Source organism: Echiichthys vipera (genome assembly GCF_963691815.1).
Source record: "Echiichthys vipera genome assembly, chromosome: 11".
Taxonomy (NCBI): domain Eukaryota; kingdom Metazoa; phylum Chordata; class Actinopteri; order Perciformes; family Trachinidae; genus Echiichthys; species Echiichthys vipera.
This window is the reverse complement of record NC_139836.1, coordinates 3,765,796-3,788,920: the sequence shown is the minus strand read 5'-3', so window position 1 is coordinate 3,788,920 and position 23,125 is coordinate 3,765,796. Positions and strand designations below refer to the sequence as shown.

At 41.0% G+C, this 23,125-nt stretch overlaps 3 protein-coding genes across 3 annotated transcripts in view; 2 read left to right on the top strand and 1 right to left on the bottom strand.

The window, feature by feature from the left end:
* Positions 1 to 1,484, top strand: part of LOC310953924 (uncharacterized protein) — a gene marked incomplete at both ends in the record, with an annotated part of 2,451 nt that extends 967 nt beyond the window's left edge. The window contains one exon of the mRNA XM_083923189.1: positions 1 to 1,484. This exon is cut by the window's left edge and continues 499 nt beyond it. Coding sequence (XP_083779315.1) covers positions 1 to 1,484 — 1,484 coding nt within the window.
* Positions 1,485 to 4,141: 2,657 nt separating this feature from the next.
* apmap (adipocyte plasma membrane associated protein) lies at positions 4,142 to 16,580 on the top strand. The gene is made up of 9 exons (XM_083923367.1): positions 4,142 to 4,382; positions 5,445 to 5,561; positions 7,148 to 7,263; positions 7,365 to 7,457; positions 10,042 to 10,158; positions 10,946 to 11,120; positions 11,625 to 11,759; positions 12,771 to 12,963; positions 13,967 to 16,580. The coding sequence occupies exons 1-9, from the start codon at positions 4,291 to 4,293 to the stop codon at positions 14,174 to 14,176; spliced, it is 1,248 nt and encodes a 415-aa protein (XP_083779493.1). The 5' UTR covers positions 4,142 to 4,290; the 3' UTR covers positions 14,177 to 16,580.
* A 362-nt stretch (positions 16,581 to 16,942) lies between these two features.
* Positions 16,943 to 21,348, bottom strand: cst7 (cystatin f). Its single transcript, XM_083923500.1, has 4 exons — positions 21,294 to 21,348; positions 19,726 to 19,904; positions 18,801 to 18,920; positions 16,943 to 17,609 (listed from the first exon to the last, which is right to left on the bottom strand). The coding sequence occupies exons 1-4, from the start codon at positions 21,340 to 21,342 to the stop codon at positions 17,481 to 17,483; spliced, it is 477 nt and encodes a 158-aa protein (XP_083779626.1). The 5' UTR covers positions 21,343 to 21,348; the 3' UTR covers positions 16,943 to 17,480.
* Positions 21,349 to 23,125: the final 1,777 nt, after the last annotated feature.

Below are 23,125 nucleotides of genomic sequence, written 5' to 3'. Positions count from 1 at the left end.
GGACCAACCTGAGCGCTCACCTGCGCGTCCACAGCCGAGAGCGCCCCTTCACCTGCTCCACCTGTGGGAAGGCTTTCTCCGCCCGCAGTAGCGTCAGAGTCCACCAGCTCACCGTGCACAACAAGCAGCGGCCCTACAGGTGCTCTCACTGCGGGAAGGTGTTCGGCACCCGCAGCCACCTCAGGACGCACCAGACGTCCAGCTGGGGGCGCCGCGGCCAGGCGCTCGCGTGTTCGGCCTGCGGAAAGAAACTGGCGGCGAAGTGCTGCCTCCGAGAGCACAGAGTCAGCTGTGAAAAGACTGAGGGCAGGTTCAGGTGTGCAGAGTGCGGGAAGGAGTTCTCCAAACACAGCTACCTGTCCGCACATCAGAGAGTCCACCTGAAGGACAAACCCTTTATCTGCCCCACCTGTGAGAAAGGATTCACCACGCGCCGCAGCGTCCACGTGCACCAGCTGACAGTCCACAGAGGTTTAAAGCCGTTCACCTGCAGCATCTGCAGGAAGACCTTCAGCCAGCAGAGCGGCCTCAGAGCTCACCTGAGGACGCACACGGGTGAGCGCCCGCACACCTGCGAGGAGTGTGGGAACAGTTTCTCCAGCAGCAGCAGCCTGTCCGTGCACCGCCGCGTCCACACCGGAGAGAAGGCCTTCAGCTGCGACACCTGCGGGAAGAGCTTCAGCGTGTCAGCCAACCTGCGGCGCCACAGAGTGGTCCACTCTGGCCACCGTGCATTCAGCTGCGACGTGTGCGGCCGCAGTTTCACGCAGGCGGGACACCTGAAGGTGCACCGCGCCGTACACAGCGGCGAGTGGGCGTTCATCTGCAACGCCTGTGGGAAGGGCTTCAAACAGCGCAGCGCACTGCTGGTGCACGAGCGGAGCCATGCCGGCATCAAACCGTACAGCTGCAGCGAGTGCGGAAAAGACTTCTCCTCGTCCACGTCGATGAGACGCCACCAGCTGGCTCACGGCAGGCGGAAAGCTCACACCTGCGATGAGTGCGGGAAGAGCTTCATCAACGCCCAGAACCTGAAGAATCACCTGCAGCTGCACGGGGGCAACAAAGCGTTCTCCTGCGACGTGTGCGGCCGTGGCTACAGCTCGCTCAGCTACCTGAAGACGCACCGGCGCAGCCACTCAGAGGAGAACCCGTTCAGCTGCGTTCAGTGTCAGAAAACCTTCTCCACGCAAGCGAGCATGAAGCTGCACGAGCGCACACACAGCGGAGAGAAACCCTTTGTCTGCGAGGTGTGCGGGAAGTGTTTCAGCGTGTCGCAGAACCTCGTCAGACACAAGCGCGTCCACAGCGGAGAGAAACCGTTTGAGTGCGGCGTCTGCGGGAAGAGGTTCAGTCAGAACAACAACCTGAAGTCTCACCAGATGGTTCATACGGGACAGAAGCCGTTCAGCTGCTCCACCTGCAGCCGCAGCTTCACCTCCATGAGGAGCCTCAGAGAGCACAAGTGTGTCTCTGCTGAATGAACGCTGGGTCGGACAGGAAGCTGCGGAGCAATAAAAGGTCCTGAAACTGGTCAGTGAAGGTCCCAGAACTTTCTGGAGCCTTAAACGTGACGTCATGACGACCGTCAGTGCTCGTTCCCTGAGAGCTCAGAGGACATTTTAGGGTTTAGGACAAAATGATAAAAAAAAGGATCTTTAAATACTTGGTTCAGCAGCAAAAAAAGAAAAGTCACTCTTAGGGCGCACTCCCACTGTCCGTCCGTCCCGTGCCCCGTGCTTTAGGGTCCTTGTCCCCCCCTCCAGGCCCGTTTGTACTCACACTACCTGGGCCTCGGAGAATGCTTCTTGCTGCCTACACGTCATCACGCCGTAACACGTCACACGCATTGATGACGTCATGGCGATGCGTGGCTTTGTTTCCAGATCTTTCCGTAGACCTCAGAGTTTTTGTGCGTCTTGTCGACTGTTTTTGAATCTTTTCATCGACCAAATCTGCAGTAAACACTCCACCTCCGCATCACACCAACGTGAACCTTTCATCGCCATTGTGTTAAATGTCCGCGCATGGTCCCTCCTTCTTTTTTCTATGTCCCAACAGGCGCACAGGAAATGACCTCAGAACCGCCGTAGGCCTCGTTCTCGTACACGTGCGCACGCTCGTGCTTGTACATGTGCAAACGTGCTTTACAAAAGCCCACCTCTCCTAAAGGGGCCGTGGACGGCACCTGGGCGCGCTGTGGTTGCACTCACACTGTTCAAAGGAACTAGACTTTAGCCGTGAAACGTGCTCGGGCACGGGACGGATGGACAGTGTGAGTGCACCCTAAGATACAATTAATTGATTTCGACTCCTGCAGAACCACAGAACCCACTTAAAACTCTCCGTACATCATTTTAGTTTCATTAGAGAGAAAATCCCAGAGCGAGGAACAGTCCGGGCTTTGGGAGGAACATTTTGTCTGGTTCTGACGGTTCAGAGCAACTTCTCAGTGAATGAGAGAAACCAAATTTGACGTATCGTCGTCGTTTTGCCAAATCTATTTATTTAAACAGCCTTTGGTCTTATTTTGGCATTTTTTTGTGCATCATTCGCCTCCTGAAGACATTTGAATCTGCACCTTTGGACAGAATGTAACCTTCAGTCCTGATGAGGTTGGAAAAGTTTAATTTATAATAAACTTTATTTTGCAGGAGATTAAATGGAATAAAATGCAGGTTTGTGTAAAAGTGGTCCTGTTCCGGTTTATTACTCTGAGGGAACAAATTCTGTTCATTTCAGGGTGAAATAAACATAGTGACGTTATTTTGTTTAAAGAAATCCTCCTCGACATCATCCAGAATCCTTTCTCATGATGCATTCAGGGTAAAACGACATGTTTGTAATTATGTATGAACACCATAAATGAGAATTCATTTCTTGCAGCTGTCCTTAATTTTTCTCTTCTTCCAGGATTTAGACTCAGACTCAGACTCAGACTTCTCTTTATTGGTCCTTTGGGATGAACTCCTGCAAGGAAACTGGATTTCTTACAAAAACAAGAAGGTATAAAACAATTACAGTATAAGATAAACAACGAACCCTTAGTTTAATAAATATTGAAAGTAAAACAATAAACGGGGGCTTGGTGGCAGAGTGGGTCATCCTCTGATCGAGAGATTGGTGGTTCGATCCCCATCTCCCCCCGTTCCACATGTCGAAGTGTCCTTGAGCAAGACACTGAACCCCAAATTGCTCCCCGTGCTGCGCATGGGTGTGTAAATGTGGTGTGAATGGTTAGATCAGATTAGATGGTCTGTAGATGTCCACTGCCATCAGTGTGAATGTCTGTGTGAATGGGTGAATGTGACAAACACTGTGAAAGCACCTTGAGTAGTCAGATGACTAGAAAGGCGCTTTATAAGTACAAGTTCATTTACCATTTACCATTTCAAACAGTAAACAATTATCTCTTCGTTAAATATAGAACTTAAACAATAGAAAGTAAACAAACTCTTTGCTAAATAAACCAGAGAGAGAAGAATACAAGTAGAATAACATTAAATTATTGCAAATTAAAGCTGATTCTGATTTAAAATCAGTTTAAACTCCCTTTCCAAATTAAAATGTCTTTTCTATGGCAGCCCAGTTTAAAGATGGTTTAGATGCACTACCATTCATGTTTTCATTATTTTACTTTTGAATTATGTTCGCTTTATCTTTTTCCTTTAAATTAAGAATTATTAATATTTTCTCTTACTTTTTGATTCTTTTTTATTTATTTGATTCTACTGTTATTATCTATTTTAATTAAATATTATTTTGTCTTGTTTTTTTTACATTTTCTTTTTATGCTTTGTTTTTTATTTTTATATCTTAATTATGTTTAGTTAAAACAATGTCAATGTTGGATTTATCTTCATCTTTTTTACGGTTTTTATGTGAATTTATTTTATAATTATAAATTTATAAAATGACGTCTAATTTGGCGGCGTCTCTTTTATTTTACAATTTTTTATTTGTATATCTTAATTATATTTAATTGAATATTTATTCAAATAATATGTTCTTTGACTTGTCTTAAGTTTTTTTACGTTTTTTGAATTATTTTAATCTTTTTTATTTCTAAACTTACGTCACATTTGGCGGTGTCTGTTTTATTTTGAAGTCCCTCACCGGAAGCTGACGGTCGTCGCTGTAAACACCCGGATATGGTGCTCGGTCGGTCCTGTCCGGGTTCACTCTCTCTGTTCCCGGGTTAAACCTCTGCTCAGCGAGCCGCTCCAGCTGCTCACCAACGACTGAACCGAGCTGATCCGAGCCGAGCCGAGTTAACCGTCCGAGTCCAACATGAATGAGACGGAGGGGCTCCGGTTCCGGCGGGTGCACCGACCCCAGGTCATCACGGACGAGCTGCCCGAGAACCGGTACAAGGGATCCGGGTAAGAAACCGTTACCGACCGTTACTGACCGTTACCGACCGTTACTGTGACAGCAGCACCGTGAGCACCAATCAGAGAGCAGCTGCTCGTTTCACTTTGATATTGATTAGATAACCGGAAGTGTTGTGAATAACTACAAAATAAAATAAAGCCCAGTGGTGCAAAGTTACTAAGTACACTTTCCTTAAATACTGTAACTGTACATAAACATTATTAAGATATAAAAATGTAAATAATTAAATTAATATTATTAAGATATAAAACTTAAAAAAATAAATTAAAAAAACAAAATACATGAATAACTATAAATAATTAAATTAATATTATTAAGATATAAAACTTAAAAATAAAAGGGACACGGCCAAATATGATGGAATTTCTAATATTTAAAATAAGGTTAAAACAATAATTCAAAAACCTTAAAAAATAAGATAAATCAAAATACATGAATAATAATACATTGTTAAATAAATCTAATTAAGATATAAAAATTAAAAAATATTAATTTATTAATTAATTATTAAAATTATAAAAAATAAATAAAAAAAACGTAGAAAAGATGAAGATAAATCAAAAGACATACTATTTTAATTAAACATAATTAAGATATAGAATAAAATAAAAATTGTCAAAAGAAGTGACACAAATGTGCCGTCAGTGTATAAATTAATAACTTAAACAGTATTTAAAAAGTAATAATTCAAATAAAAACCTTAAACCTGAGTATTTTCATTTTCTGCTACTTTCTACTTCACAAGGAGGCGCAAAATTACTACAAAGAGATGTGAAAGGACCAAAAATACAACGACAAGGTGAAAAACAACAACAAAATGACAAAAATAGATCACATCACAAAACAACCAAAAAATAGATATAAAACAATTAACAGTATAGATTTTCATTTTGATTTCAATGTAAATAACATTAGAGAGAATATTTTCTTTAAAAAACAATTCAAATGGATGAGAGTGAAAAGAGAAGAGGATCTAGGATGGATCCCTGAGGAACCCCCAAAGCAGACGTTCAGTATCAACGTGTTTCTGTGGTTGTTTCCTCTCGCAGCACCTACAGCGGGAAGGTGTTCCAGGTGACTCTGCTCTCTCTGGGCGGCTTCCTGCTTCTTCCTCTGCTGGTCATCATCCTCATCCTCGAGTCTCCCATCCACCCTGAAGTATTCAGGTGAGTACGGCTGCTCGTGTCGCACTTTTAATCCGTGAAAAGCTTCTGAACCCTCCGTCAGATCTGAAATATTAGGGAGGTTTGAAAAAAGGAAGATCTGTTTCTTTTCCGCACTTTGTCACTGAAACGCTGATAACTCAGGTGTGACGTCATTCCCAGCTCTGACTTCCGAGGTAAATTGAAACGCACCACAAGTCCCCGTCAATAAAAACAGGACTTTTATTTTGAAGAACCACTTGAACGTGACTCAACCTCAAAAGTCTGACTTTAAACAGAAAGAAGAAGCAGTGTTGAGGCTGCGCTTCGATTAAATGAATGCAGCAAAATATATTTATTAAAATAAATAATATGGTAATTAGAAAATATTCAATGTGTTTTGAGGCATTTGAGATTTAATAAAAGGTAATCTACCCGTAAACTTTAACATCATATATTGTTTTTTATTCATGTATACTCCCTCTCTGATACTTTGTACTGTGTAAACTTTACTTTTATATATATATATATATATATATATATCATTCTGCCAACGTTTTGAGACATTTTCTTCAACTCCAGGACCTCTTTGCCATCATACTTTCACATTAAATGAATCTTTATTTATACAAAATGAATGAATTTCTAACATTTCTGTGGTTATTCCAGATGATCCGCATCGTGGACTGAACGCTGTGCAAAGGGTTTAGTTAACATTCAGGCTGAGCTGCAGATATCTGCTGACTCTGCAGCTCCTCCTGGTTAATAATTCATGAGCAGAAGCTTAAACACACATCTGTGTAGCACACTTTACCCTGAAACATGATCTAAGGGATGGAAACGTTTGGATGAAATGATAAAAAATAGATGTGAATCTACCAGAAACACTTACAAACGATCACAAAACAACCACAAAATCGGTATAAAAAAACTTACGGTATAGATCAGGGGTCTGTAACCTTTCCTATCAGAAGAGCCATGTTGCCCCCTCCTCCACCAATTAAAAATTTGTCTGGAGCCGCAAAACATATTTGATGTCACAGCTTATAAAGGTTTAAATATAGTTACTGTTACTTGGCTTTGTTACCTGTCCTAAAATTGTGGTTGTTAGCTAATGTATGTCCACAAAATACTGATTTCCTTCGCTCATTTTTTTTGGGGGGGTTATCCAGCATCAGTGCGGGTCACCAACTCCAGATCAGCCTCCTGCAGGGAAAGGCGCTGGGCCGTACACCAAGGATGTGACTCATGTAACACGTTATTTACACCTTGTTTATCTGATTTTTGGCAAAGCTACAGGGAGCCACTCAAAAGGGGCTGAAGAGCCGCATGAAGGCCCAAGAGCCGTGGGTTGCAGACCCCTGGTATAGATCCATCATATTGATTTCAATGTAAATAACATTAGAGAGAATATTTTCTTTTAAAAACAATTCAAATGGATGAGATTGAAAAGAAAAGAGGATCTAGGACGGATCCCTGGGGGACCCCCAAAGCACACGTTCAGTATCAAACTATAAAACCTCTACAAAGCTACTTAACCTGTAAACGTTAACACTGCTGCGGAGCTCACGGCAAGTCGCCCTCCCTCTACGGTTGTTTTGTCGCTTTAGTCTGAAGGAGCCCCCCGTGATGAAGGGCTGCTGGGAGCCGAACTTGAAGCTCCGAGAGGCTCAGAGACTGTTTGAAGACCAGATCACCGGCCCAGAGTCCATCGCCAACATCGGAGGTCAGTACTTTAATTTAGTTTGTAGTGTTTCAAAGCTGGACGATGAAGACTCTGCAGAAGACTGAGGTCGTGTGACAGATGTTCGTCTCTTCTCTCTGCAGATGTTTTGTACGCCGGAACCGCCGACGGGAAGATCGTGAAGCTGGTCGGTCGACGAATTCACACGGTGACGAGACTCGGAAAACTGCCCTGTGGTGAGTTAAAGCTGCCGCTGAGCTTCGGGCTGTGTTCACCAAACCAGGCGTGGCGCGGCGGGGAGCGCAGGGTTGTGCGGCGGCGTGTTAGCGCCCGTTTGTGTCCCACGTCGGGTCGAACGCCTGATTCAGTTTAGCGTGAGGTTCAGTTCAAGTTTGAGATTCAGGATATTTTAGTTTCCATTTTAATTTGGTTCGAAACAAACTAAAGTTTAACTTAACTTAACGATAAACATATAAAAAGTGAAGCAAACGGGGAAGTGTTGGTAATGTCCAGCAGGGGCGACTCCACTGGCTCCAGAGAGACGTCTAAATTGTATAGAAGTCAATGAGAAAATGAGCCTAAACTAAACATTTTCCTCATGAGTTTATGTCTCAATCAATAGTTTCAAGTCTTCTTCAATAGTCAGGGTTTGTTCAGGTGCTTTAAATAATTTAATATTAATTGAATTTTGGATAAAGTGCTTGAAAATCCTTGAAATCATTTCCACATTTCTTTCACAACACATAGCTGTAGAATACAAATATAATTTAATATCTTATCCTTGCGGCATAACGAAACATTTTTGGTGTTTATAACGTAACACTTGTCTTTTTAATGTGATTTTAAGGCAAAAAAACAAAGGCAAAATAATCATTTTTCATTATCTGTATGTGTTTGTAGAAAAATGTAATTTACCTCAACTATAAAGTGCTGGAAAATCTGTAAAATTGACCTTGAAAGTGCTTGAATTTGACCTTGGAAAAGGTGTTTGAACCCTGAACACAGCCTGATGTTCCATTTAGTTTTAGTAATTTGGTTTTAAGGTAAAACAGGGACACACTTACACGCACACACACACACACACACACACACACACACACACACACACACACACACACACAGATGGATTGTGTCTCTGGTTGCTTCACTCTGGAGTTTTAACGTCCAGTTTCTCAAACGCCAGCAGACGATCTGTGACACGTTGAGACCCGCTCTGTGCTTCCTGTTTCAACATTAAACAAACAAAACCAACGCAGTGTGTCGGCAGAGTCACACACTCTGATCTGAAAACACAAAATAAACAGGGAGCATTAAAGGAGGTCACAACGAAAGGTTCAAAACCGGCAGGAAACGGGTTTTATTGTGACACAGGAAGTGAGGACATTTTAAGGGTTTTACTGAGCAAAGATTATTCACTATTATTATTATGATTATCTTTATTAAAGGTTGAAGTAATATGCAGGATTCATTTTTATTTTCAGTCTTTTTGTGGCGGTTTTGCATCTATTTTTAATCATTTTGTATCTTTTTGTGGTGGTTTTGCATCAATTATAAACTTTTTGCATATTTATATAGCATCTCAGTGATTGTTTTGTTTTATTTTATTACAGCAACATTTTGTGAGTCAGGGCCCCTGACCCTTTGGGCCCCATGGCCTGTGCCTGTGCCCGGTAGAAAGAATTATACAATTAGTCTGCTTGGAACAATAATGTGTGTCTGATGTGAAATATAATTTCCACATTAAAATCCTTAAAAAGGCATCGACTCCTTTTACCTCATTAAAAATTCCAGAATCTGATTACACAAATTTTGTTGATTTCTAAAAATGACTGCAAAATGACTAAAAATAGATTCAAAACCACCACAAAAAGATGCAAAATGACTAAAAATAGATTCAAAACCACCACAAAAAGATGCATAATAACTAAAAATAGATTCAAAACCACCACAAAAAGATGCAAAATGACTAAAAATAGATTCAAAACCACCACAAAAAGATGCATAATAACTAAAAATAGATTCAAAACCACCACAAAAAGATGCAAAATGACTAAAAATAGATTCAAAACCACCACAAAAAGATGCATAATAACTAAAAATAGATTCAAAACCACCACAAAAAGATGCAAAATGACTAAAAATAGATGCAAAACCACCACAAAAAGATGCAAAATGACTAAAAATAGATTCAAAACCACCACAAAAAGATGCAAAATGACTAAAAATAGATGCAAAAGCACCACTAAAAGATGCAAAATGACTAAAAATAGATGAAAAACCACCACAAAAAGATGCAAAATGACTAAAAATAGATGCAAAACCACCACAAAAAGATGCAAAATGACTGAAAACAGATGCAAAACCACCACAAAAAGATGCAAAATGACTAAAAATCGATGCAAAACCATCACAAAAAGATGCAAAATGACTAAAAATGAAAATAAATCATGCATATAACTTCCATCTTTAATAAAGATAATCTTTGCTCAGTAAAACCCTTGAAATGTCCTCACGAGACGTCTCCAACTTCACTGAAAAGTCCAATCTCAGTGAATATAAAAGCTGACATCACACTTTTATAACTTGGACCAGGACGACTTCAATGAGCACAGAGAAACAGAAACACGTCTCAAACAAAGTTCATTTTCTCCTGATTTGTTCGTCCAAAAAAAAAAAATCAATTTTAGTGTCACAACGATGAGACGTACTGAAGCGTGTCCAATACTTATGTCAGTGACTTTGGGGCTGTCAGGGAAAGGTCATAATCTGTGTTCACGCGTTCACACACCAGGATGATTAATCCAGTTCTTACTGCTGCAGGATCCAGAGAGGAGGAGTCCAGCTGCGGGAGGCCTCTGGGCATCAGAGTGGGACCCAACGGGACTCTGTTTGTGGCCGACGCTTACCTGGGTCTGTTTGAGGTCAACCCCACCACCGGTGAGACGGCGTGCTGCACATGCTGCTGCACGTGCACAGTCTCTTTATTCATTTATTCATTCTTTATTCTTTGACCTCTCCGCTGCGTCAAGACTCTCACGTGCTGAGCATATTTTCGAGTTTTTCCTCTTTCTATGGAAACGCAAACAAAATGGAGGAGAGATTAAGAATCCTTAATTAAACTTTTACTTACTTTTACTATCGAGTCCTGGTTCAAGCGCTGTTACAGTAATATGAGCAGTATTAAGTTCAAAGCAGGTAAACTGGTTAGTGCACTGACAGGCTCTATATAACACTATATCTATTTTATTTTATATTTATTTTACATCATATTTATTTAATTTCATATTTATTTTACATTATATTTATTTTATTTCATATTTATTTTACATTATATTTATTTAGTTGTATTATATTTTACATTACATTAATTTTTTATTATATTTTACATTATATTTATATTTATTTTGAGGCTACATTGTATTGATTTTATATTATATTTATTTTGTATTATATTTTATATTATATTTATTTTGAGGCTACATTGTATTGATTTTATATTATATTTATTTTGTATTATATTTCACAATATCTTTATTTTGAGGCTGCATTGTATTTTTTTTTAAACATTGTATTGATTTTATATTATATTTATTTTGTGCAGCACTTTTTATTATTTTATTTCCATTAATTTGATTAGTAAAGAACATAATGTCAGAACTTTATCTCCGTATATAAACTGTATTATTGTTTGTCGGGTTCATGTTCTGTTGTTTGTTGTGTGCAGGTGAAGCGACCCGGCTGGTGTCGGGCGGTCAGGTCGTCGCCGGCAGGAAGCTGTCGTTCATCAACGACGTGGCGGTGACTCAGGACGGGAAGAAGCTGTACTTCACCGACTCCAGCAGCAGGTGGCAGCGCAGGGATTACCTGCACCTCATCATGGAGGCCACCGCCGACGGACGGTACGGCCAAGGACACGCACACAACGGATGTTATTATAAATATAGACGCCTTTATTAGAAACACACTTTATTTTATTTGCATTTATTATTATTTATTTTCATCTGTTGTCAATAGAAACACTTCCTCCATGTTTTCCTGTAATCTAAAAAAATTCAGTTATTTCCTCAAGAATAAATGAAAGATTTAAAATATCTGTTAAATATTAAAAAAAGAGCTTTTAAAAAGAATAATTAAAGAAAAAAAGCTTTTAAATGTGAAGTCACAGAGACTGAGAAAATGATGAATTGAAATGATGCTTTATTTTTTATTTAATTAATATGACGACACGGATTAATTAATTATATTTAACATTAAAGCAAAAGTCTAATTATTCTGGTGCACAGGTCAGAATCCACAGTGTTTATTTATTTGTGATTTCTTTAACACTTCTTGTCTCTGACTCGCTGCTGAAGAGCACTTCCTGCAGGTGTTTCACATTAAAAGCCTCTCCCTGTTGTGATCAGAGTGCTGGAGTACGACACAGAGAGCCGGGAGCTGACGGTGCTGATGGAGAACCTTCGATTCCCAAACGGCATCCAGCTGCTGCCTGACGAGGAGTCGGTGCTGGTGGCTGAGACCACCATGGCCCGGATACGCAGGTAAACACACCTGAGCCGCCACGACTCACTTCAGTTCAGTTTTATTTATAGTAAAATTAATATTATGTTGAGTAATTATAACGTAAATATGTGGAATAAAATTAATATGTCAGTGCTTTTATACTTTAAAATAAATATTAATTAAATTCTGTCAAATACTGATAAATATTAAAAAATTGTCAAATAAAATGAATATGTCAAAAATATACTTTTAAAATAAATATGTTAATTAAATAGAAAATAAATTTGTCAAATGAATACTGTTAAATGAATATAAAAAATGTTAAATAACATAAATATGTCAGATATATACTTTTAAAATAAATATAATGTAAATCAAATAAAATTAATTTGTCAAATAAATGTTAAATGATTATAAAAAAATAACAAATAACATAAATATATAAAATATATACTTTTAAAATAAATATTATGTAAATTAAATATAAAATAAATATGGTGTCAAATAAATACTGTATAAAAAATATAATAAATATTATTCATAAATTAAAAAAAATACATGCACAATGCAATAAAATAAATAAATAAAATGAAAACAGCTGCTTGACAAATGTTTTAAAAAATAAAATAAAATAATATAAAATAAAAAGTTCTAACATGGAGTGCTACAAAACATAAACAAATAAAATCAGGATAATTGAAATTAAAAAGGTTGCAACATATAGTAGCATGAAAAATAAAATTAAATAAGGTTGTTTAACATGAAGTGCTTTTTAAAATACAATAAAAATAAAGCAGGTACTTTGCAAAGCAGAGTCAGTTCGATGCACAAGCAGCTGAGTTTCATCAGAACACAATTTAAAATGTAAAACCTGACACAATCACAGGTGTGGTGCCGCACAATTTATATTTATAATATATATAAATATGTTATTGTTCCTGTATAAAATCACAAACACTAAGAAAACAGAGCATGGAGCTGCTCTTTAAAGCGTTCAGAGTATAATTTAAAAAGGAGCATTAACACATGGAGTCGTCTTTGTGTTTCAGGGTCCACGTCGCCGGTCTAAACAAAGGCGGGATGGACACGTTCATTGACAACCTGCCCGGTTTCCCTGACAACATCCGTGCGAGCTCGACCGGAGGTTACTGGGTGGCCATGTCAGCGGTGCGGCCAAACCCCGGCTTCTCCATGCTGGACTTCCTGTCCCAGAGACCCTGGATCAAGAAATTCATCTTCAAGGTAAAAAGAGATGGTCAGAGAAAGAGAGGGAGAGAGAGACCAGGTCCAGGCATCCAGCTGGTCCTGGAGCTTCAGGGAGTCCAGAAGATCAGCCAGTCAGTGTAGATCAACTATGTGGTGTCCGCGTGGAGACGATAGCTACAAAGTGTCCATGTACGTAGAGACGATAGCTGCAAGGTGTCCACGTACGTAGAGACGATAGCTTCAAGGTGTCCACATAGAGACGATAGCTTCAAGGTGTCCACGTACGTAGAGACGATAGCTTCAAGGTGTCCACATAGAGACGATAGCTTCAAGGTGTCCACGTACGTAGAGGCGATAACTTCAAGGTGTCCACATAGAGACGATAGCTACCAAGTGTCTATGTAGAGAAAATAACTCTAAGGTGTCCACGTACGTAGAGACGATAGCTGCAAGGTGTCCAGGTAGAGACGATGGCTTCAAGGTGTCCACGTACATAGAGACGATGGCTGCAAGGTGTCCACGTACATAGAGACGATAACTTCAAGGTGTCCACGTAGAGACGATAGCTTCAAGGTGTCCACGTAGAGACGATAGCTTCAAGGTGTCCACGTAGAGACTATAGCTTCAAGGTGTCCACGTATGTAGAGACGATAGCTTCAAGGTGTCCAAGTACGAAGAGACGATAGCTGCAACGTGTCTATGTATGTAGAGACGATAGCTTCAAGGTGTCCACATAAAGACGATAGCTACCAAGTGTCCATGTAGAGAAAATAACTCTAAGGTGTCCACGTATGTAGAGATAATAGCTGCAAGAGGACGATGCCCAGGTGTCCATGTTGAAGGCATAAAAACACACAATAACTGCAAGGTGTTCTCATGGAGCCGACGGACGGACTCACAAACAGACTCCAGATTGTCCGCGTATAGTCGATGATGCATTAGAGAAGTCTGATGTGAACAAACCAATAAGGTCATTCAAAGTTGAGAAGTCTGAAATTTGATATTCACCTTCTAACTCTTCCCCTCCTTCCCTCTCCAGCTCTTCAGTCAGGAGGTGCTGATGAAGTTCGTCCCTCGGTACAGCCTGGTGGCGGAGCTCCACGACGGCGGCATCTGCACCCGGAGCTTCCACGACCCCAACGGCCTGGTGGCGGCCTACGTCAGCGAAGCCCACGAGCACGACGGGAGTCTGTACCTGGGCTCCTTCCGCTCGCCGTACATCGCCAAGCTCGACCTGCGCAAGGTGTAAAACAAACGACGTATCGACTGACAGACATACAGACGGACATTTGTGACTGTGACGCGGCATTTGTCTTCAACAGCGACGTCGTGATGCAACAGGAGGTCAAATAAAAACAGTCACAGGGGGTTTGAAAGACAGCGGAGGGAAGTTTCTCGGCATATTTGAGGGAATAATCGGGAAATTCAAGGTCTCAAGAGGGTGACGCCATCAACAGGACAGCCTGGTCATGGCAGTGAATTTCCCCACATCGTGTTCATGTTAGACGTTAATTGTTTTGCACACGTAATGAACGGTACTCGGGTTTAAGACTTCCTTAAAAAAAACCTTTTTGGGTTCCAACTGAAATGTGTCTGTAGCTGCGAGTATCAAATCAGGTCAAAGTCTTAAATTCTTGATTTTAATCCTAATTTCTCCAGTTTAAGATCGTTCATTTTATTTTATTTTGTAGTTCTTGTTCGGCTGCTTGTGTTCAGACGTATAACATTTGACGACTTTAGCTTCTTTTGTTCAATGAAAAAAATCATTTTAACGTATTATTTTGGTATCGGTTCTGAAACTCAGGTTCTGATCTGCAAAAGATATTCAGCCCTAGAACTTTAGCTTAGCTGTTGAAAAGACAGAATCTTGCACTTACCGGCTGAAAAAAATGCTTGCTAGCTAGCTCAAGCGAATTAACTCACTCACTAGCTATTTGGCTAGTTCACCGGTGGGTTAGCTTGCTTATTGCAGCGCTATTTATACACAGGTAGTTAACCAGACCGTCCTCACCACAAAAAAAACATCCGGGTGAGTGCGCAAAGAGCTTATGACGACCTGTATTTACGCTTGTTGTCAGGCAGCGACCTCTAGTGGCCGTAGTAATTATTGCAGGAGCTAACGTAGAAGTACGGTGACGTGGTTAATTAGCCCCAAACAAACACAGGACATTCACCTACGAGGCCGCTGTTCGTGTCGCGTTTAAAACCAAAAATCAACGGTGACTTGTTTTTTTTTTATTTGTAAATCGGTTTTGTTACGGATGTAAGTTTGCGTCTCATTTTAAACCAATCAATGATGTTTTTTCCTGACTGTAACCACTATTTTTCACTCTCTCGCTCTCTTTTAATCACATCATCTTGTCGCGCGCTCCTCTTCTGCAATGGTATAATGTTTTTCTGACTGAAAACAAGAATTAGGCATTTATAACGTGCAGGCACTGAGCAGGACTTTCCGACATGCTAACGTAACACTTTTTTTTGGTGTTGATGTTTTGGGTCAACTACAGGTATTATCTCGCTACTTCCAGAGCTAACGTTGTATTTTCCTGGTTAGCATTGTTGCTGCATAGACTCTATATAAAGATCATAGACTGAAAGTGAAGCCAAAGCATCTGAATCGCCCCCTGGTGGCTGGCTGCAGTATAGGTCGTAAGTCCCCTTCCATGTTAGCGGATGGGGGAAAAAAAACCCTCAAAGTTCATCTCACATTTTTCCCAAAGAGGGTTTCTGTTAATACACGCAGTTTTAATAACTCTTATGTTTGTTAAAGCGTTTGTTTTTGTTGCACGTCAAATATTTGATGCTATAAAAACGGGGTGAATCATGCCGTGATCGAGTCGCGATTGGTTTCGCTTCTGTGAGACTCTGGTTGCAAAATTACATCATGGCCGCTCCCGTATCTGAGTTATTTTGGCTTCACTTTTGTACAGTGGGAGGAAGAGGGGCCGCGTCGTCCATCTTCTTGCACAGTCTGCGTGTTACCGCGACGAGCCGCCATTTCTCACATTGACATGTTAGCTTACCTGAGCCGACAGACGTGTCACATTATACATGTTTATTTTTAATAACGGAAACCTGGCTGTTAAATTAGTTTATTTACCTTCTTACGTCCGTGTTTGGTCGGTTTTCAGACACATTCAGTCGGATAAATCTCAGAAGTTTATCAGAAAGCTAATTACAGTCAGAACCTTGACTGTTATGTGTCATGTTTAGCACGTTAACAAGTTATATGACGTTAACATTAGTAATATTTAGCATGTTGTCATCTCAGGCTAACAAACCGCTGTACTTCCTGTCACTTAGTTTAGTTACGATCGAAAGAAAAAAGCAGATTTTGCTTTTCGATGATCGACTACTTTTAAAAAATAGCGTATGATGGTGTGTTGTTTAAAGTTTTCATGTGCGGTGAGAAGTCGAGGTGCCAAATGTAGTTTGAGTCTCTCACGAGGATCTTTGTTTGCACTAAGAGGCTTAATTCTGTTCTTGGCATTTCACACGTTGTTGTTGAGCTGCCGTCTTATTTCTCTCTCTGGCACTTATCAGATTAGTTTTGATGTGTATTTTTAGCTTCTTCTGTCTTCGGTTCGCGACGACAGACTCTGAACTCTTTTTCCTTTGTTTGGATCTGTGTTTGTTTGAACCTGTTCTGCAGATTTTCAGCTTCCTTTGAATAAAACCTGAATTAAATCTGCCATTTTTAATGAAATCACTTCATTGATACACTAAATATTTTCCTTTTAAACACCTTTATTACAACAAACAATGTCTATCGCAGTTGTTTTTCACCTCAATCTCATTATTTATCTGTGAACTTATTACATTTTATAGTTAAATAATGATTATTTCAGAGTGAGTTCTTGCACATGAAACAGTCATATGCGATGACATGTACGATGTAAACCAGAGAAACGAAGATCTTCACATCTGAAAGACTGAAAACAGCATTTAAAGCCACATTTGCATGAAAAATGGAAATAGTTGGCGATTATACATTGGTCGATCTATCAGTTGACTACTTGTTGAAAGGATTTACAAACATAAAAACGTTTTCCTCTAATTTATCCCCCTTCTGTAGAAAGATGAACATGTTTTGGTTGTTAATAGCTCAATAACGTCTATTTTAATGTGATGAACAGGTGAAATAATCAGTATAAGGGAATATACGGTATACAAATGTAGTATACCACAGCTGTAAGGTGCCGGAAAAGCATAAACGCACCTTGAAATGCTTGAAAAGTGCTTGAGTTTAATTGTGGAAAAGGTGTAGGAGCCCTGATGGTAACTTCTACCATGTTAAACAAACATTTTGATGTAATAAAGTTTATGTTTTGTGTTTGTTCTCCTGACCAGCAGGAGGCGCCGTCTGCACTCAACCTTATATTAAAGACGTCAAAGTCTCTCCTTCACTGCAAGTCCCAGTGTTTCAGTCAATATAGAAATAAAACTGCAGGAAAAAACCCTTAAATATGCACGAGGAGGATTTTATTTTGTGTAAACAGTTCAGTTTTCCAGGTGAGGAGGCGGAGAGCGGCAGGTGGATGTGACCTGCACCGTCACGGGTGGAGACGGTGGAGGACGGAGTTTGGAGGCAGATGGTGTTTTCTGGTTTCGCAGTCGAACACCTGAGTCTTCGTGTCATTCTTCCAGGGAATCACCCAGACCTCTGTGTGGCACTGAAACGTCTGGGAAAACACAACAGGAAGTAGGATTTTCACATTAAAGCTTACGAAGGAAGTTCGTTTTTGGCGATGTGGGGCCAAAAAAAATGCTGCCATTCAAGTGTTTTAAGAGGAAACTGGATTAGAGAATCTAGCTGTGTGACGTTAGCCAATCACAGGTTATTTCAGAGAGAGAGAGCGTTCCTATTGGCTCAGGGCGGAGAGGGAGAGCAGGAAGAGCTTTTACTCTGCTTCAAATTCTGGTGTTTATGGTATTTTTTGCTTTTTATCTACTGCTTTAAAGTGAAATTTGGGCGTGTATGAACTATTAACGGAGAAATCCAGGAGAGGTGCTAACAGCTGGACGTGGCTAACAGCTGGACGTGGCTAACAGCGATTAGCTCGGGGCAGTATGGTGAAGGCATTCAATGGTCTTTTTTAACCACTATCATGCTGAAAATAACAGCAAACCTCTGCAGCAGCATGAGAAGAGTCCCTACACAGAAAACAAAGCACCAACAGCGTAGTTAGTGAACCCAGAGTTTATTAAAAGAGTGTTTTAAAGACTTACCTACTGGCCCCTGTACCAGCTCCTCTCATAGTAAAGTCCATTACAGTGGATTACCAAAGTCAATCCCAAAGGAAGGAGCCCATTGGTGCTTTGTTTTGTGTGTAGGGACTCTTCTCATGCTGCTGCAGAGGTTTGCTGTTATTTTCAGCAGCATTAGTGGTTAAAAAAGACCTTTGAATGCCTTCACCGTACTGCCCCGAGCTAACCACTGTTAGCGATTCTCCGGGATTTCTCCGTTAATAGATGTTACATGAAAAGAACTGTCTTGATTGATTTTTGATGAATGCAAGTGCAGAAAAAGACCATGGGATTATTTTATGCTGGTTTTATTTCAGTGGTTTCACTGTTTTTTAATGCTTTCTGTTTGTTTTGGACAGGGACAGACCTCTGCGGTAAAAACCCTCCTGAGCGAGGAACACTGAAGGAATCCTGACGAGAGAAACTGACCAACAAGAAGATGACAACTCCCACGACCCCACGTCACCAAACTGACTCTTATTGTTTCGATTGAGAGACCCCCAGAGGCAGAAAATTACACGTGTTTAACATACATCTGTACAGGTTGTGGTTTTACGAGAGATGACGACAAGACTCCAGGAAAAAGTCCTCCCACATTTTCCCCCAAACTTCCTGTTCAGACTCACCTGATGCAGACGACCTTCAGGCTGGAAGTCACAGTTGGACAGATTGTCGTTGTGGTCTCGTTTACGACAGACGGTTCTGGAAATCTCCAGATCTACGATGTACCGAAGCCCCTTAACAACCTGAAACAAAAATGTTCCTTTAATTTGCAGTATTGGATCAAAGTACCGTCATGAGTTCTGCAGTAAATTAAAGGTTGACTCTGGAGAATGAGCAGAACTCCGCCATCTTGTGTCTCAAGATCGTCGTCACAACAACAAAAAATAACTCCAGCAGTCTGGTTGCCAGGTTGGTCAGACCCCAGTAGCTCCAGGAGACCGGAGTCTGTTTGAACCCGTCCCCTCCAGAAAATCACAGCATAAAAACAAGGATTAGAGGAGTTTGACTGACAGTTAGCGTTAGCCGTTAGCGTTAGCCATTCCAGCTAAGTGCAGATGAAAGTGATGTTAGCATCGAGGAGAAGCGTAGCCATGTGGGCGTGCGTTTGAATGGCGTTCCTCTCCTTTCTCTCAGTCCATGGAGTGAATGCTCGGCCTATAGTGACTCTGGTTGTTGCCCGTCTCCGCTCACTCAGCTGCTGGGACAAAGAACGCCCCCTTCACTGAGGCTCCCAAGCAGCTGCAGGATTGGCTAACTCCATTTCACCCAGTGCCAGCCTACAGTAGCTGCACCCAACAACAGACAACCTTGGCAACCAGCAACGCACAAAGCTATTGGCTGCTACCATGGAAACAGAACGGGAGAGAAAGTCATTGACAAATATATTTTTAAATGAAAAAGCAATACTTTCGTTCTGTCCCCCTCAAAACGCTCCGTGGGTGTATTTTTTTCATTAAAGATTCTACAGCTTCAACCTTTAAGGACTTTAAAGTAAGTAATGAAAGTATTCTCCCGACCCCGCAGACACGACCCGTTCCTGTGCCGTACCTGCCGCTGAGCTCTGCTGATGGCGGACGGTTTGAAGAGGAAGGCGTCGTTCGATCGGTCGTTGAAGGACCAGGTGGCGGCGAGGACGGCCTTCCGGAGGTTGCCGTCCTTCCTGCTGATGTTGTACAGAGACCCGGGCATGGAGCCGCCATGACGGCCGCCCGCCGCCAACATCACCTCTGCGGGGGAAGAGGGAGGACAACGACCTCGGATGACCTTTGACCTCAACAACTGCTTCAATCACATTTAACTGCAGTACGTTTACGCAAGTGCTGCACAGATCTGAGGTGTTTTTACACTCTTTATTTAATTTATCTGACGCTTCAGTTACTTTACAGATTAAAACACATGATAAGAACCGAAGTTTAGGTTTAAATTAAACTCCAACTGTTTATAAAAGTAGAAACAATGAGTCCATTAATCAATTAGTCGATCTGTTTGTTTCTAATGAAGAGTGTTTGTGTTTAACTGACTGCAGGTTTGTTGTTTGACGCTCTGAGCTGAAACAGAAGCTTGTTTCTCTTTTTAAAATCAAACTTTATTGATCCAGAGGGAACTTGTTCTGCAGCGGCCACAGCACAAAGTGGGAAAGCGTGCAAATAAATCTAAATATAAACAATAAAGACGCAAAACGCAAACACCAAAAGCACAAAATGGCCGAAGTGTAAACAGAAAGTGTGCGTCTGCTGCCGACGGAGCAGCGTTTTCTCTTTTGTTTTTAATGGTTAAAGAGTTTTGAGAGCTCATTATTCTCAAAACTGAGCTTGTGTTTAGTTTTACATTTACATTTATTTCAGTTTCTTTAAACAGTCATGGAGACAATAAGGTGAGAAACTACAACACACACTTATTTATATTCTTCCACATATAAAGTTGCTAAATGCACAGGTTTTTAATGGTATTTTTCTTATTCTGTTTGTGTAATTTATACATTTATATTCAGGGTAAAGGTTTCTACTTTAATAGTGTAGATAAAAAGTGTTTCTGATACATAAAGAAGGCAATTTCTCACTGTTAAAAACAAAAAAAAAGACTTCTTAAATTCCAATTTTTACAAAATAATGTGAAAAAATAGACAGAAACTCGACAACCATGACAGTATTCTGTCTCCTGTCACTGCTTTCTGATCATGCATTTATACATTTGTTCAATAAATCATTTCTTAAACTTACTGAGTGATCCGCAAATTCACTTTTAACTGAAAAACATCAATTATTTTATCATCAGTCCAATAATTTAAACCTTTTTATTCCTCTGAAATCATCTTAAACAACCGTTGGATACTTTTGGTTTGATGGTTTTAAAGTCAGCCTCTAAACTTCAGATTTATTAATCCAATAAACAGTTTGTTTGTTTGTTTGTTGCTTCATGTTCAGGCAGCTTGTTTAAATTCTTTTGAAGTATCAAACTTGTATTTGTTTTGTTTATTCCCAGACTTTAAACGCTGGAAGAAGGAAGACCGATCTAACACCTGATGAAGAGCAACAGGAATCTGAATTATTAAGTGAATTCAGTTCCTTTTCAAACATTTAAACATTAAAAAAGAAGAAACAGGAAGTGTTTGTTACCCAGAACAGCGAGCAGAGAGAGGAGCAGCAGCGTCTTCACACCCATCATGCACTCTGTTTGTGCGTCTGTGAGCTTCCTGTGAGGCGGCGACACTCAAACCACACACCAGCAGGAACCTACTGTCATGTTTGCTGCAGGACCGGCCAGTTCACTCCTGTGCACAGTTGAGTTTTTTTTTTTCCCTGCATGCATTGCAGCTCTGTCACACAGCTGAGGCTGATCAGCACTCAGCACTGAAGCCTGACGGACAGAAGCTGGAGCTGCTGTGACGCTCAGAGCTGCAGGTATGAAACACAACAGATACAATCACAGTGGGTTGGAGTTCAGCAGGGATCCAATCAGAACACTGTGGGTTCACGTCCTGCATGAGGTTCGTTTGTATACTTAGTGCTAAATTATAGCTGTATGAGATGTTGTTTAATAACATGAACATATGAGACAGGAATTTATTTTTAAAGCAGAATAATCATGGATGTATCACTGAACAGGCCCAGGGTCCTGACTCCCTCGCTGCAACGCCGCTTATTAGCATGAGCACGGCCTTTATCCTCTCCTGAGAGAAGCCCGATTGCTGATTGGATGTACACTCACCGGCCACTTTAAATCGGGGTTTCTGGTGGGATACAGGGATTTCTTAATCACGTGCGAATTGGCCGTTTATATTACATTTGTCCTGAGGTGAGACTATTTTACCCCAGGTCCGCACGTTAAACTAGTCCTGTCGGATTAGGAATAAAGAGGCGCTAAATGACCAAACGCATAACGACACAACTACCGCAAAGAAACAAAAAACATCTAAAATACACGCAAAACAACCACAAACTGAGATGCAGAATGTAAAAACGTTCCCCCAGACACGGCAAACTAAACTTTCTAAATGTCTGGTATTCCCTTCACACAAATAAACATTAAACTGCTGTAAACGCCCCCAGATGGAGATTATAAATGTTATGTTCAGAGGATACAAAATCATCATCATCATCATCATCATCATCAGAGGTGGAGTAATGCACAGGCGGGCCGAGGCTGCAGCCCCAGGTGTGCAGGGGCCCCGGATTGGCCATCTCATCTCATCTCATCTTCATCCGCTTATCCGGGGTCGGGTCGCGGGGGCAGCAGCTCCAGCAGGGGACCCCAAACTTCCCTTTCCTGGGCCACATTAACCAGCTCTAACTGGGGGATCCTGAGGCGTTCCCAGGCCAGTGTGGAGATCTAATCTCTCCACCTGGTCCTGGGTCTTCCCCGAGGCCTCCTCCCAGATTGGCCAGGCTATTTGAAATCTTTTTAATTTACTACACCAAAAAAAACTTAAAAACTGATTGGATAGATATGTGACACAAGCCTGTGAATGTTCTCATGTGTCCAGGTCGTCGTTATCCCCAAAGCAATTTCAGTCAAAAGCAACTGGACTTGGTTATTTGTCAGGAAGACGTTTCACCTCTCGTCCAAGAGGCTTCATCAGTTCAGAACTGATGAAATTGCTTTGGGGACATGTGACACATTTACCAAATCAGCCGCCATCAGGTGACCGGGTTCATAAGGTCAGTTTTGTCGTCGCTCACTGTTATTAGACAGTACAGAGGCAAAATGTCAGAAAACAACCAACTAACATCATGTGTCACGTCATTATCTCTCAAATGAATCTTGTTATCTTGAGAAACCTGAGGAAATAAAACGCATGCATTCATGTATGTTTGACCCTTTAGGGCCTCCGTACGAAACTTTCCAGAGCACAGAAATAAATGTTTAACTACAGTCAGAGTCAACGCCCCCACATGGAGATTATGAATGTAGCAGCAGTCAGGAGGAGTGACTCAGACAGACCTCAGCA

Bases quoted from the DNA above. Each gene is read 5' to 3' on its own strand.
- apmap (XM_083923367.1), top strand. From the start codon at position 4,291: ATGAATGAGACGGAGGGGCTCCGGTTCCGGCGGGTGCACCGACCCCAG. The intron at 7,264-7,364 runs GTCAGTACTTTA...TTCTCTCTGCAG, and splicing joins GTCCATCGCCAACATCGGAG to ATGTTTTGTACGCCGGAACC. The intron at 10,159-10,945 runs GTGAGACGGCGT...TGTTGTGTGCAG, and splicing joins TGAGGTCAACCCCACCACCG to GTGAAGCGACCCGGCTGGTG.
- cst7 (XM_083923500.1), bottom strand. From the start codon at position 21,342: ATGATGGGTGTGAAGACGCTGCTGCTCCTCTCTCTGCTCGCTGTTCTG. The intron at 19,905-21,293 runs GTAACAAACACT...CTTCCCCCGCAG, and splicing joins CTCTCTGCTCGCTGTTCTGG to AGGTGATGTTGGCGGCGGGC. The intron at 18,921-19,725 runs GTACGGCACAGG...TTTTTGTTTCAG, and splicing joins TCAGCAGAGCTCAGCGGCAG to GTTGTTAAGGGGCTTCGGTA.